Raw genomic sequence first — 15,723 nt, forward strand, 5'->3', positions numbered from 1 at the left:
CATTCGTTATTTTCTAATTTACTTCAAAACAGTGGGAAATCATTTGTGTAAGTTTAAGTCCTCGGTCTAAGAAAGTTAATTTTTTTATTATGAGAGAGGTTTGTACAAAAGAAATATCATTTGTGTGACATTCATGAATGTATGAGAAATTTACAAATGAAAATTCGTCACGGAAGTTCAACGTGAAAATAACTAGAAGTTCAACTACTACACTGAATGAATTTCAGATGAAAAACTTTTAGAACTGTTGCGAGTATGAAAAAAAGATCAACATGGGAAAGTTGCGTGTCTACAACAGCTTTCCATCGGTATATCACTTGCTCAATTCCGGTGAGTGTTGCGGTGCGTGGATGGAGAGCTACATGCAAAGAAAGTAAGTGAAAAACAGAGTGAAGTTCAGGTACACCATAGAGAAGTTCAGGTACTTCACGCGATGCATTTTTCGTAAATCTGTTTCGCGGTAGAGGCAGAATGAATGATCCCGCCATTTTCAGAATTACTTGAAAACGGCTAGGAATCAGAGAAAACTGTCAACATGAAAAGGTTTTGCATTTTCCGTAGCTTTTCAGCGGTATATTATTTGCACCATTCCGATAACGTTCTTAGAAAATACAGCAAAAATACATTTTTCGCCATTTTCGAAACTTACTTAAAACCTTAAAGAATTGGGAGAAATAATACATACCAAAATGTTTCGCATTTGTTCAAGCTTTCCAACGCCATATCATTTGCTGCATTCGGACGCACGGTTAAAATTAGCTCGAAAATACGAACTCGGTAGGACTTGGACCATTTTCTAAATTACTCTTAAACCATTCAAAATTAGAAAACAACTTTCCAGATGAAAAAATAACGCATTTTCATAAGCTTTCCAACGCCATATCATATGCCTCCATTGGATTAGCCGTTTAGAAATGACATCGAAAAAACGAACTCAGCTGTTCGGTTTATGAAATTTTACGTTTTTTAAAATTACTCTTTAACCATAGAGAATTAGAAAAAACTGTCAACATGTGGAAGAGCGGTTTTGCAGCATCTTTCCAACGCCATATTATATGCCTCATTCCGATAAACGGTTTATAAATGCGATTGAAATTACGATTCACGTTTTTTGTGTGAAGAAAAAACGGTTTTAAAAACTGCTCTTAAACCGCTTACATTTTGCGAAAAATTTAACTTGGTTCATGATACTCGTGTCCATAGCTTTCCAACGGTATATGGCAGGCCCTATTTGGGCAATGTTGTGGGAAGTTCAACCTAGCACAGGGGAAAGTTCAGGTCAAACAACTCAGGCAGTAAAATCGCAAAAAGCGCGAGTTCTTCACGACCCGAGTGCAAAATCCACCTATGAGCGAGATTCCTATCTAAAACGAGTATTTAGTTGCTAAACGGTTTAGAAATGCGATCGAAAATACGATCCACGTTTTTTTATGAAGAAGAAACGGTTTTCAAAATTCTGATAAAGGTCGGGTTCGTAGAGATGGAAGTTCAGGCGCGTGTACAAACAAAAATACGTCACAGAAGTTCAACGTGAAAATAGCATGAAGTTCAACTACTACACTGAATGAATTTCACACGAAAAACTTTCAAAATCGTCGCGAGTATGGAAAAATGATCAACACGGGAAAGTTGCGTGTTTACAGCAGCTTTCCATCGGTATATCACCCGCTCAATTCCCGTGAGTGGGATGGAGAGCTACGAGCAGTGGATGAAGATCTACGAGCAAAAAAATCACGTGAAAAACAGAGTGAAGTTCAGGTACACGCACCGAGAAGTTCAGGTTCGTCACGCGGTGCATTTTCGAAGAATCTGTTTCGCGGTAGAGGCAGAACGAATGATCTCGCCGTTTTCGGAATTACTTGAAAACGGCTAGGAATCAGAGAAAACACTCAACATGAAAAAGTTTCGCATTTTCTGTAGCTTTTCAACGGTATATTATTTGCCCAATTCCGATAAAGCTCGTAGAAATTACGGGGAAAATATGTTTTTCGCCATTTTCAAAACTGACTTAAAACCGTAAAGAATTGGGAGAAAAAATACATACCAAAATGTTTCGCATTTGTTCAAGCTTTCCAACGCCATATCATTTGCCGCATTCGGGCGCGCGGTTAAAAAATTAGCTCAACAATACAAACTCGATAGGACTTGGACCATTTTCTAAATTACTCTTAAACCATTCAAAATTAGAAAACAACTTTCAAGATGAAAAAGTAGCGCATTTTCATAAGCTTTCCAACACCATAGTATATGCCTCCATTAGATTAGTTGTTTAGAAATGACATCGAAAAAACAAACTCAGCTGTTCGATTTACGAAATTTTACGTTTTTTTCAAATTACTCTTTAGTCATAGGGAATTAGAAAAAACTTTCAACATGTGGAAGGAGCGGTTTTGCAGCAGCTTTCCAACGTCATATTATTTTCCTCATTCCGATAAACGGTTTAGAAACGCGATCGAAAATACGATTCACGTTTTTTGTGCGAAAAAACGGTTTTTAAAACTGCTCTTAAACCGCTTATATGTTGCCAAATTTTAAGTTGGGTCGTGATATTGGTGTCCATAGCTTTCCAAGGATATATAGCAAGCCCTATTTGGGCAATGTTGCGGGAAGTTCAACCGAGTTCACAGAGAAGGTCAGACGTGTTACTCAGGCAGTTCAGGTTGTGATCAGAATATAATTCTGATCCCGTGATGAGAATAGTGTTTATATATATGTGCACAGTGTTTATATATATTATTCTGACCCTATGTGCACGGGCACCTTGCCTATAAAACGTCGGATTACGCTGAGATATGTGCACTTGTACTAGTACTGGAGTGTTTCATTAGGAAATAGTTATCTGCTAATTATTGATTGATATCGACACTTAATGCCCACATTGGAATGGAAAGCGAGAATGAACAATCAATGCTCACATGCATGGTACGTGCACTTTTCTATGGAGAACAAGAATTCATATTTTATTGAGTTTGTATACCTTTTTGGAGAAACGTATGTCATATGGCACCATAATCATGTTATACTTCTCTACTACCTAAAAGAACCGTAAGGTTCCGTCTCCCCTCTTACGTCGCTAAATTTCGTCCGACCTCCCACTTCAGCTCGCCCTTCTCCGCTTCGTCCGCTGATTCCATCTTAAGTCGTGTTCTCTCTCCTTAATCGCCCCCGAAATCACCAGGGCCCGTTCCCAAAATCTGTCTTGGGATATCCTCGCTGCCAGCTACGTCCTCTTCCATCTACCCCGGCGCCCCATCTCCCCTCTCCCAAACCCCACGGTGGATTCAGATCCAACATTCCCATCAGATGGGGAAGGCAGGTATCGCCGCGAAGCGACAGCGATGCTGAGGAGGAAGACCCTGGGCCATGCAACGGGAACAAGTCCCACAACCACTTCCTGCCTAGCGGGAGGCGCCGCTATGGCTGCGCAGGAGGAGGTTGCCCAGCGGGAATGAGTAGTCTCATGTCGTAGCCCGGGCCGCTGCTGATTCAGCCAAGGCGAGTAAGAGGGATGCAGGCCATGCCAGGGCCGTGCAGGAGGCACCCGCAAAGAAAAAAAAAGGCCCCGCAGGAGGCGTCTGCCAACATACAACATATGTTTGGAGATGAGGCAGCGGCTCGAGCTGCAGCGGGCGCGGCCGTAGGAGCTCGTCATCGGGAGGAGGGAGGCCACCGAGGGCATCTAGCCGGTGCTAGCTCTTTTCGCGCTGCACAACTACAAGTGCAGGTACGTGTTTCTTTCTCTCCACATAGAAGAGATTTGGCTGTGTTTTGTCCAATAATATCCATCTCCTCTGTCCTGATTACAAGAATCCGAGGAGGGGTTATCTGTGGAGAAGGCACGTCTTGGAGATCTGGAGAGGCCGGCTGCTTAGGACGAGGCAGTATTGTATGGTAATCCAAGTTTTTGCCTTGTAACATGTGGTATTATTCCATGAGATGTCGGTCGGTTGCAGAAAATTGTCTTCCATGGACTGTGAGAAAATGATTATCCTCTGTAGATCCTGCCGAGTTGGACATGATGCACACATTTTAACGACAGAGCAGATGTCCATTCCTGAAGATCATAGGTGCTTTGTGTCTTATAGTATTTTTCACAAAAATAAAATATATATATAGTACATACAACTGCAGACCTAGGATTTAGTTCATGCCGTTTATGGGTATGTCTGGTGATAAGATGGTACTGGTCAAGAAGTATGTTGATCTTAGCCGCTTTCTTATGGACACATGAGAACTTAATTCTTTTTATTTCTTAAAGCTTGTATTTGTTTTATTTTTGAGAAATGTATGTGCATAATTGATATGGGAATTATCAAATGTGGGAATTATATATATTGCCTACTCTATTCAACATTTTTTGAACAAACTTAAATTTGTCCCGTGGCAAGGCACGGGCATTCAGCTATCATACAAATATTTGATATTTAAAATGTTTATTTTACATGCATTACGCCATGTGTCAAAGTTTGTGTCAAAGTTTTATTAGAAATCATCATATATAATAACCTACTCAATCAAAATAGTTGTCAGGGTCAACCTCGCCTTCATGAGTTTTTGATATATTCTTTCTACAATAAGTCAGTTTTTTCACATGCGAGTCTTCAGAACAGTTTGTTAGATGTTGTTTCTTTGTGCAATTTGGTGAACGTTTTCTTGAAATTTAGGATTGCAGGGTTATACGTGTGTGTGATATAAAAACTCATGAAGGCGAGGTTGACCCAGAACACCAGTGAAAAACGCGGCGAACTTGGATTCGAGAGGTGGAGAGGCGAAGATAGTGGATGGAGGAGGAGAAGAAGAAGATTAAATTAGTAGTAAAGGAACACAATATTGTGTGATGTGCACGATGAAGCTAAAGCTATATATTATAGATGTTGAACCATCAAAATATATATGGCCCCCGTTGCAACGTACGAATCATTAACTATTACTATTTATAGTAATTAAAGAGAATATAGGGTTCCATGTATCACTTTTGTTTTCACTACCCCTTCGTTCAACCTTCCCTCAATCACTTTAATCTACTTGACTTCTAAATCAATTCTATTTAATTTACTTACCAAACTTCTCACCAAAATATAAGCTAAACCACGAGCCGAATTTGATAAACATTTATTAACACAATCGAATTAATATGAACAGATAAATGACAAGCTAACATACTAAAATATTTATATCCCGTTGCAACGCACGGGCATTGTCCTAGTTTGAAGAAATAGTTTGTGCGTACAATATCTTTGGTACATATACATACCCAAAAAAGAGTATATCATCATTAGGTATGTCCCCATTAAAACTATATTATTTTTTAATATGTCTTCAAGGCATATACATGTACAATATCTTAGGTATATGTACATATCATATATATTAGGTATATGTAAATTATTAAATTTTTGGGTATATCTCCAGTATCAGTTACAGGTATGTCTCAACAAAATATACGTGCAATAAGAAAATAGTGTTCGGGTATGTACCGTTCAAACTATATCAATTTTGTTTACTACAAAGCATGTGTATAATGAAAAAGGGTATGCGGGTATGATATCTTAGGTCCACATACACATGGGAAAAATTATGTGCGGGTATTGGCACGCAATGTGCATTCCTAAAACTAAAAAGAATCGTGTATGGGTATTTGTACGCATGAAAAAAAACATCTATGGGTACGAGAAGGCATCATATTTACCTAAAGTAAAATAATAATTTGGGTCACATTTTATATTATATGGTCATCTTAATTTGTATAGAAACATTAGGCGTTAAAAGTTGACCCGGCCTTATATTATTCGGTCGTATCTGATACCTTAAAACTCAAAGCGTACATACATACCCTCTTTGTTTGGAAAGAAATCATTGCTAGGAAACAATAGTATATTTGTTTTTTGGAAAACAATCAATGACCGTTGATGATTGTAGTGCATGCAAACAAATTTGGAAAGTCATTTTGTTGTGTATTATACATCATGCACTACAAATGTGAGTTGCCATATAATGGGTCTAGGTACGCTAAACACTCGAAGTTTTTTCTCGGGAAAACCTGGATCCTCCCTCGGAGGCGATTAGAGCTTCCGCGTAGAGACGGCGACGCACGTCCGATCTACACCGGTGGGGCGCAGACGAGCTGATCACGATGTCTGCATCGGGTTTGGGCAAGGCGACGAAGGATGCCTCTCGACCTCAAGGGGATCCAGATCGTGGGAAGGTGGCGCGGGCTACTCCGGGTTCGCCAGGAGCAGCTAGGCTTCATCTTGAAGAAGCCCTGGGAAAACTTGGCATCACGGATGAGGAGGCAACTCCATTAATCCTAAATGATCGTGAGGACGAGACTTCGACGAAGTGGCTGCTTGCGGGGAAGGTGCTGCACCGAAACCTACTTCATATCCAGACGATAGGTAATGCCCTTCGCCCGGCTTGGGGTAATCCCCGAGGTTTGCAGTTCTGATCTATGGGGGATAATATGTTTGTGGTGGAGCTGGAAATGAAGCGGGACAGGGGAGAGAATTTGGGTGGGCTCACCATGGTGTGTTAGCAACCATGCGGTGATCCTTGCTGATTTTGAGGACTGCATGCGTCCAGATGAAGTAAAATTTGACCGGCTACATCTTTCGGCACGGGTCATGAACCTGCCATACAATCTCAGAGATGATGCATGGGGGGTTGAGATCGCAAAGCAGATAGATAAAGAAGCTACCACTACTAGGAAAAAGCTTATAAACAGAAGTTTATCAGTAGCGCGGTCCAAAAAAAGGCGCTACTGCTAATTATTAGTAGCGAGGGTATAAAACCCGCGCTACTACTAAGTTGATAGTAGTAGCGAGGGTTATAAATCCGCGCTGCTACTAAGTGTTCTTCACCGTGCCCTCCGGGACAAACAGTAGTAGTAGCGCGGGTTCTAAACCAGCGCTACTACTATGTGAATAGTTGTAGCGCAAGTGTGGCAGCCGCGCTACTAGTATAAACCCACCCCACCAACAGTCCAACTCCACCGTCCACCCGCCCCGTTTATCACAAAAAAATTCACCGAAGCCCCGATCCAGATCCCCTCCACCGGGGCCTCCTTCGACCTCCTCTCCTCTCCCAATCCACTGCAGCCGGCCGGCCTTCCCCTCCCCCCTCCGACCGCTAGCTGCTCACCCCCTCCCTCCTCCGACCGCTAGCTGCTCGCCCCACTCCCTCCCAGTGAGAAGCTTGGTCCAGCACCGAGCGGCGCCGAGAGCTGTCCGCGTCGGGCGCTGTTGGCATGGAGAGCAGCGCGGCGGCGCGGATGGATCCTGAGGCGGCGACGGAGCTGGCGCGGAAGGGGGTCACCCTCCTGCTCCTAGACGTGCCCCAGCACACCCTCCTCGGCCTCGACACCCAGGTACGCCGCGCCTTGCACTAGTCGCCCCTCCGGTGGCTGCGCTTCGATTTGATTCCAGAGATTTGACATCGGAGATTATGCTGCTGATTCAGGTGTTCTCGGTGAGCCCCAGGTTCAGAGGGATCAAGATGGTGCCCCCAGGCCCACATTTCCTCCACTACTGCTCCCCCAGCAGGTACCAGCAGCATGCTTGACCAATAACACATCCAATTCCAATCCTCTTCTTCTTTAGGAGTTGTACTGGTTTGATGCACTATCTGAGGAATTTCTTACTGCTGGGGAAATATTAGTGATTTAACTGAGTAATCTAGAGTTGATGCAAACCCTCTGTATTGACACATTCATGTGAGAGTGGATCCAAACTTGCTTTATGGACTAGTGCTAGATTAGAGGGCCTGCGAGTATGCGACCACAAAAGAAAACACAAAGCTACCACATTTGACGAAGAGTCCTTTCTCGGCTCATGGCGTAGAATGGTTTTTTTCAAATAATGAGCTTGTTCCACTATCTTCTAGGCCATATTTAAATATTATTGTTACATTAACTTTAACTGATATGACACAACAACCATCTAACTTCCATACATTTTAATTCTGGCGTAAGGAGCACATTCACATCCTTGTACAGTTCTAAGAGCTACTTTAGAGGATCATAGAGAGGAGTTCATAGATTCTGTGGCTTGGTAGAGAGAGATACGAGTGATTGATTGGCTTCTTTAGTGCTATAAAATATTGCGAGATGTTGGTAGCCTTTTAGATAAAATCTGGAGTGTGGGGTGACTCTGGCTGTAAACTGAACTTGGTTCAGTTAAAAACTGCACTGCCAAATCTGGACAGCAAGCTTACATCTGAAAAATGAGTTAGCTAGGCTTAGAATTTTGAGTTGGCCCCTTCACATAAGTTTTAGATAAAGTTCCAAGGTTTCTTTAGAGTATTTATTTGTGTCGTTTGGATGTACGGTTTGAGCGCAGCCATCAGTTTAGTTTGCTGTCCCGAAATATATGTTCCTGGGTACAATATTTTGATATGGGAGATTAGGCCCTGTTAGAGGTGGTATTAAAATAAGTTACATCATGAAAATTTTAGAGGCTGTTCTATAGATACTTAAACACATATCATTTGTCAGGTTTCGTTTGGTATATTAAATCCTATGAAATTATCAAAGTGGGTTGTACTATGTTGGACAGAATTTTATGTTTGGACTTGGGTGAATGTAACCAGACTTATACTCTCAGATTTTGTCATAGTTGATGGTGTGAGGACTCATAATGTGATAAAGTATATATGAGCTGTGGTCTTGGCGTAGAAAAGATCCAAATGACCAGTTGTAGCCTAGTTGTGTCATAGATAGTTTTTGTTTGCATGGTTACATGGTGTGGCTAAGGCAGAAGGTGTAACCAAATATGATGCAGGTGAAGCTGCTGCAGATCAGAAAGGTGAACACATGTTCGCCTGTATTAAGATATTTTCAGTAATTTAATGCTGGAATGATATCCTGTAGCAAACTGGGATTATGGTCTGTCTCTTAAACTGTCTTTGATCTTGTCCATAATGCTTCCCTGCAGAGCAAAAAGGTTCAACAACCATGAAATCCTAGCTGAGGACGTGCGAGACTGGGATATAGCCAGTGACCGGGGGCAAGGGCAGCGTGCGCAGGTGCTTTCTTTGTTTTCAATCTAATTGTTGTGTGTTATTATCTTGAATACATTTCTCTTTTAATTTATTTTCAATCTTCCAAACCTGGACATAGTTATTGTATCTTATTATCATCTTTGGAAGTGGCCGGACCCTTCCGCGAACCCTGCGCAAGCAGGAGCTAACTAACAAGTTTTCACTTTCTCGACTGGGTGCAGGGTGATCGACGAGGACTACTGCGGCCCGATGGGAGTCGTTCTCTTCAACTACTGAGAGGCAAACTTCACCGTGAAGCCCCGCGACCGCGTCATACAGATTATTGTCCAGGTGACTGCGACGCAGGAGGTCCTCGGGGTGGAGGAGCTCGACGCCACCGTTCGGAGGTCACCGAGGTGGAGGACGACGCCACCGTTCGGAGTTCCTCAAGGTGGAGGACCTCGACGCTTTGTACATACATCTAGAGAAGTGGTCTGGTTAGGTTGGTGGTGAAACGCTAGAGAAGGTACCAACCTTTTGATGACGATTGTGTGTGTCCTCGTGATCTCTTCGAGTTGAGATGTTGAATGTTGCATCCATGAACACTGCAAGTGTTAAGATGGTTATGTGAAATTTATTTTGCATTGGACGTGTCTCTGATCTCCATTCATGAATACTGCATCTATTTTTATTTTTTTAATTCCCAATTTGCTACTAGTAGCGTTGGGAAAAAAGTGCCCTACTCGTATCTAGGATACTAGTAGCGCGAGTGTCGTAGGCACGCTACTACTACTTCATTAGTAGTAGCGCGAGTCTGTAATAGCAGTAGCGTGGGTGGCACACGCTACTACTAACAAAGTTAGTAGTAGCGCGGGTTTCTCCCACGCTACTACTAACTATTAGCTGTAGTGCCTTATTAGTAGGGCCGGTCCCCGCGCTGCTGATACACCTAAAACCCGCGCTGCTGCTAGCCTTTTCCCTAGTAGTGTACGTTAGTGCAGTTTGATCATATGGGGGGCTATCTGCGTGCGCGAGTCTCAGTCGATGTGACCAAACCACTAAGGAGATGGATTCTGATTGATTCAACAAGAAGAAAGCGCAAGATTTATATGATATCCAGTAGGAGAATGTCCCACATTTTTGTTTCTCGTGTGGCTGCTTAGGGCACTCTGATCTTTATTTCCCAACTCCAGGGAAGAGAGACATCCATGGAAATCTTCCTTTCGGGTCTAGCTTGTGGGCCTCGGATGAATGGAAGAAAGCCTCATCAAATGACAACTCGAGTAAACAAGGTACTGCAGCCAATCAAAGCAAGGCGGAGTCTAAAAACTCAAGCAATGTTGGTGCTAGCAAAGCCACTGCCGAGGTAAACTCTCCGGTCAAGAATCGCCCTATCAAGAGGAAAGATGTACCTCGGCAGGAATATAGGAGGGTTAATGGCCCACTACTACTGATGGACTCGGGTGCAGAAAAGACGGATCTTGATACGTCCTCGCTGCACTTGGAGGAACACATGGATGAACGGAACGATGAGGATGGAAGAAAGAAGAAGAAACCTACCCCTGACAACTTGGCAGAGGCTGCTGGACAGCCCTGCCTGTCCAAATGAATTGCATTAGCTGGAACTGCCGGGGGCTTGGGAACCCAACGGCAGTTCGCGAGCTTCGCAGCATTGTGAAGGAAGAAGGTCCTGCCCTTGTGTTTATCATGGGAACTAAAATAAGGGCGAAGAAAGTAGAGAATCTGCGAAATACTTTGGGTTTTGCTGGATGTTTTGCTGTCGACACTAATGGTCTCAGTGGCGGTGTGGGACTGTTTTGGCTGAACGAAGTTTCGGTTGAATTGGAATTTTTTAGTGTGAGCCACATCGATGTGGTTGTCACAAATATCGGTCTTGATTCTCCTGGTTGGAGATTTACTGGTTTTTATGGAGCCCCAAGAGCGGAAAACCGTCATCGTTGCTGGCGCTTCATGAGAACTTAATACGGAATTGAACACCAAGCATGGATGTGCGCTGGTGATTTCATTGAAACACTTTATGGCACCGAACACTTCAGTCGTGCTGCACGGCCGGAGTGGCAAATGCGAGCTTTTCGCGAGGTCGTCGACGAGTGTGCCCTCCAAGATCTTGGCTGGACCGGACTGGATTATACATGGGATAACATGTAGCAGGGCGATGCAAATGTCAAAGCTCGCCTGGACCGGGATCTAGTCAATTCGGCAATGTTAAATCTTTTTGAGGAGTCCAGGGTGAGAGATGTCAGTTCAATAGAGTCAGACCACTGTTTTCTTGTAATTGTATTGCGTGAGCTCAATAATCATAAATATAAGAAAGGAGTGAAACAGTTTCGATATGAGAACGTGTGGCAATCACATGCCGATTTTGATGATCTTGTTAGTGAATCATGGCAGCGGCTACATCAAGGGAAATGTCTCGCAGTTATCGCATGCACTCTTTCCAAGATGCGGGGCGAGCTGGGAGCATGGGGCGCAAGAGAATTTGGCAATCTCTCTAAAACGGTCAAGAAACTACAAAAAAAATCTAGAGAGCTTGCGCCGGCATGCAGTTGGCAGAGGGCCCTCGGCGGAGGAGCTGGCTACTGTTCAGAAACTAAGAGAATCCCTCAGGCAAGAAGAAGTTTGGTTGCAGCAGCGCTCAAGAGTTCGTTGGCTGCGCAGATGATCATGCCAAGATATTCTCATAACTATGCACTTTTCTATCAATTGCTCGACAGTAATTTGTTCACCCACCATAATAATTATGCTATCTTGAGAGAAGCCACTAGTGAAACCTATGTCCCCCGGGTCTATTCTCTATCATATAAGTTTCCAATCTACTTTATTTTGCAATCTTTACTTTGCAATCTATATCATAAAAACACCAAAAATATTTATCTTGTCATATTATCTCTATCAGATCTCACTTTCGCAAGTGGCCGTGAAGGGATTGACAACCCCTTTATTGCGTTGGTTGCGAGGTTCTTGTTTGTTTCTGTAGGCGCGTGGGACTTGTGAGGAGCCTCCTACTAGATTGATACCTTGGTTCTCAAAACTGAGGGAAATACTTACGCTACTTTGCTGCATCACCCTTTCCTCTTCGAGGGAAAAACCAACGCATGCTCAAGAGGTAGCAAGAAGGATTTCTGGTGCCGTTGCTGGGGAGGTCTTCACTCAAGTAAAGACATAACAAGTACCCATCACAAACTCATCTCCCTCGCATTACATTATTTGCCATTTGCCTCTCGTTTTCCTCTCCCCCACTTCACCTTTGCCGTTTAATTCGCCCTCTCTTTTCCGTTTGCCTCTTTTTCGCTTGTCTCTTGTGTGCTTGTGTGTTGGATTGCTTGTCACAATGGCTCAAGATAATACTAAATTGTGTGAATTTTCCAATACCAATAATAATGATTTCCTTAGCACTCCGATTTCTCCTCTTAATGATGTTGAATCTTGTGAAATCAATGTTGCTTTGTTGAATCTTGTTATGAAAGATCAATTCTCCGGCCTTCCTAGTGAAGATGCCGCTACTCATCTAAACAATTTTTTTTGATTAGTGCGATATAGAAAAGAAGAAAGACATGGATAATGATATTTTTAAATTGAAGTTATTTCCGTTTTCACTTAGAGATCATGCTAAAACTTGGTTTTCATCTTTGCCTAAAAATATTATTGATTCATGGAATAAGTGCAAAGATGCTTTTATCTCTAAGTATTTTCCTCCCTCTAAGATCATCTCTCTTAGAAATGATATTATGAATTTTAAGCAACTTGATCATGAGCATGTTGCACAATCTTGGGAGATGATGAAATTAGTGATACATAATTTCCCTACACATGGTTTGAATTTATGGATGATCATACAAAATTTTTATGCCAGGTTGAATTTTGCTTCTAGAAATCTTTTAGATTCGTCCGCGGGAGGCACTTTTATAGAAATCACTTTAGGAGAAGCTACTAAACTCCTAGATAATATTATGGTTAATTATTCTTAATGGCACACCGAAAGATCTACTAGTAAAAAGGTTCATGCTATAGAAGAAATTATTGTTTTGAGTGGAAAGATGGATGAACTTATGAAATTGCTTGCTACTAAAAGTGCCACTATTGATCCTAATTATATGCCTTTGTCTACTTTGATTGAGAATAATAATGAATCTATGGATGTGAATTTTGTTGGTAGGAATAATTTTGGTAACAACGCGTATAGAGGAAACTTTAATCCTAGGCCGTTTCGTAGTAATTCCTCTAATAATTATGGTAATTCCTACAACAACTCTCATGGAAATTCTAATAAGATGCCCTCTGATTTTGAGATTAGTGTTAAAGAATTTATGAATTCTCAAAAGAATTTAAATGCTTTGCTTGAAGAAAAATTACTCAAGGTTGATGAATTGGCTAGAAACATGGATAGAATTTCTCTTGATGTTGATTCTTTGAAACTTAGATCTATTCCACCTAAGCATGATATCAATGAGTCTCTCAGAGCCATGAGAATTTCCATTGATGAGTGCAAAGAAAGAACCGCCAGGATGCGTGCGAAGAAAGATTGCTTTGTAAAAGCGTGTTCTTCTAGTTTTCATGAAAATAATGATGAAGATCTAAAAGTTATTGATGTGCCTCCTATTAAATCCCTGTTTTGAAATATGAATCTTAATAATGATGGGACTGGAGATGAGTTAACTTTAGTTAAAAGGCGTTCCTGTAAGTGCATCTAGTGCCACCCCTAGTTGGTTTTGGAGTATTGACGACAAACCTGGTTGAGGGACTAATGTGTTTGTGAGAATTGCAGGATAACACATGTAGTGGTCCCTCATTGATTCGGTTTACCTACCGGAGATGACCCCTAAAAATGTGTGAAGACATTTAAGACAATGGTGGTCTGTGAAGCTATTCACATTGAAGACTATGACATGAGAAGACATCTCATGAAGACTATGGAGCGTGAAGACTTAGCTGTTTCATTGTTTCCTTTCTTCTTTATTGAGTCATAGGAACCACTGCACTGTTAAGTGGGGTCCAAGTGAACAAAGTCAGAGTAACTGAAGTGATGCTCAACCAAATCCTATGTCTTCGGGCGAAGACAATGAGAGCAAATCTTATCCAGAGTCGGATGAGTCAGCTTTACTTGTAGCCCAAGTCAAGCTGCCGCGTGTGTTTGAAATCTGACAGTTGGAACACGTGTCAGTTCCTTAGTGACCCAGGGTCATTACGGACATATCTGGTCGGGTTGCCCGGTGGCTATAAATAGCCCACCCCCTACACCATAAATTGGTGGCTGCTCAGAGTTAGTACACGGCTTTTGTCGTTTGAGAGCAACCCACCTCCGAAGCTTTTGACAGAGAATCCCTGCGAGGACAAACCCCAAACCACCCAGAGCCCAAAGTGTGTTTGGCATCAATGAAGTCTTTCTGTCTGCGTGATCTGAAGACTTGTTTCACTTGAGGACTGTGAATCCTCAAGCCGGTTAGGCGTCACGTTCTGAGCATCCAAGAGTCATTGTGGATGCCGGTGAACAAAGTCTGTGAAGGTTTGGAAGTCTACCTTGAAGACTTACCTGAGTGATTGGGCGGTGACTAGGTGTCCTTAGCTCAAGGGGAATAACTTGAAGACGCGGTATCCTGAGTTGAATCTCAGCCTCCCTAACCAGACGTACAGTTGTCATAGCAACTGGAACTGGTCAATCAAATCTCTGTCTCCTCCAAGCAACTGGTTCTATCTCTCACTTCTCTTTACTTACAGTCTGTCTTCGTGAAGTCATTGCTTGCTTGCATTATCTGTTTGACTTCACAGCTTGACTACTTGGTCTGATTGGCTTCATACTATCTTCCATCTTGATCCTTACTACCTAGCTGCTGATAGTCTTCGTGCTTTCACTTCATTGAATACTCGACTATGGCTTGTCTAGTGTAGTTTACCTTCCGCTGCATACGAATAGTGTCATTTCTATTGTTTGTCTTTGAAACTCCCATGTTTGAAGACTTTCCTAAAATCGACTATTCATCCCAACTCTAGTCGATAACTAGACCTTTCAGTTCCAATGATTTGGAGTATTTTGATCTTGATTCTAAAATTGGTAAAAGTGGGATTGGAGAGATTAAAACTTTACATAGTAATGAACCCACTACTTTGGATTTCAAGGAATTTAATTATGATAATTGTTCTTTAATAGATTATATTTCCTTGTTGCAATCCGTGTTGAATTCTCCTCATGCTTATAGCCAAAATAAAGCTTTTACTAAACATATCATTGATGCTTTGATGCAATCTTATGAGAAAAAACTTGAATTAGAAGTTTCTATCCCTAGAAAACTTTATGATGAGTGGGAACCTACAATAAAAATTAAAATAAAAGATCATGAATGATATGCTTTGTGTGATTTGGGTGCTAGTGTTTCCACGATTCCAAAAACTTTATGTGATATGCTTAGTTTCCGTGAATTTGATGATTGCTCTTTAAACTTGCACCTTGCGGATTCCACAATTTAGAAACCTATGGGAAGAATCAATGATGTTCTTATTGTTGCAAATAGGAATTATGTGCCCGTAGATTTTATCGTTCTTGATATAGATTGCAATCTTTCATGTCCTATTATTCTTGGTAGGCCTTTCCTTAGAACAATTGGTGCAATTATTGATATGAAGGAAGGAAATATTAGATTCCAATTTCCATTAAGGAAAGGCATGGAACACTTTACTAGAAAGAAAATTAAATTACCATATGAATCTATTATGCGAGCCATTTATGAATTGAAT

General features: G+C 41.8%; 1 protein-coding gene across 2 annotated transcripts; it reads left to right on the plus strand.

Moving 5' to 3' along the window:
• Nucleotides 1–7,145: 7,145 nt before the first annotated feature.
• Nucleotides 7,146–9,617, plus strand: LOC123160131 (protein AAR2 homolog). Of its 2 annotated transcripts, XM_044577948.1 has the most exons (4): nucleotides 7,146–7,363; nucleotides 7,456–7,538; nucleotides 8,928–9,018; nucleotides 9,216–9,617. In XM_044577948.1, the coding sequence occupies exons 1-4, from the start codon at nucleotides 7,244–7,246 to the stop codon at nucleotides 9,456–9,458; spliced, it is 537 nt and encodes a 178-aa protein (XP_044433883.1). In that variant the 5' UTR covers nucleotides 7,146–7,243; the 3' UTR covers nucleotides 9,459–9,617. The 2 variants fall into 2 exon arrangements, 1 of the variants encoding a protein (XP_044433883.1); XR_006480008.1 differs by lacking the exons at nucleotides 7,146–7,363; nucleotides 7,456–7,538 and adding an exon at nucleotides 7,583–8,798.
• Nucleotides 9,618–15,723: the final 6,106 nt, after the last annotated feature.

Source organism: Triticum aestivum, chromosome 7B (genome assembly GCF_018294505.1).
Source record: "Triticum aestivum cultivar Chinese Spring chromosome 7B, IWGSC CS RefSeq v2.1, whole genome shotgun sequence".
In the NCBI taxonomy this organism is placed as follows: Eukaryota; Viridiplantae; Streptophyta; class Magnoliopsida; order Poales; family Poaceae; genus Triticum; species Triticum aestivum.

Coding starts and splice junctions, on each gene's coding strand:
- LOC123160131 (XM_044577948.1), top strand. CDS start 7,244: ATGGAGAGCAGCGCGGCGGCGCGGATGGATCCTGAGGCGGCGACGGAG. Junction 7,364..7,455: donor TCCTCGGCCTCGACACCCAG/GTACGCCGCGCC, acceptor CTGCTGATTCAG/GTGTTCTCGGTGAGCCCCAG. Junction 7,539..8,927: donor CACTACTGCTCCCCCAGCAG/GTACCAGCAGCA, acceptor GCTTCCCTGCAG/AGCAAAAAGGTTCAACAACC.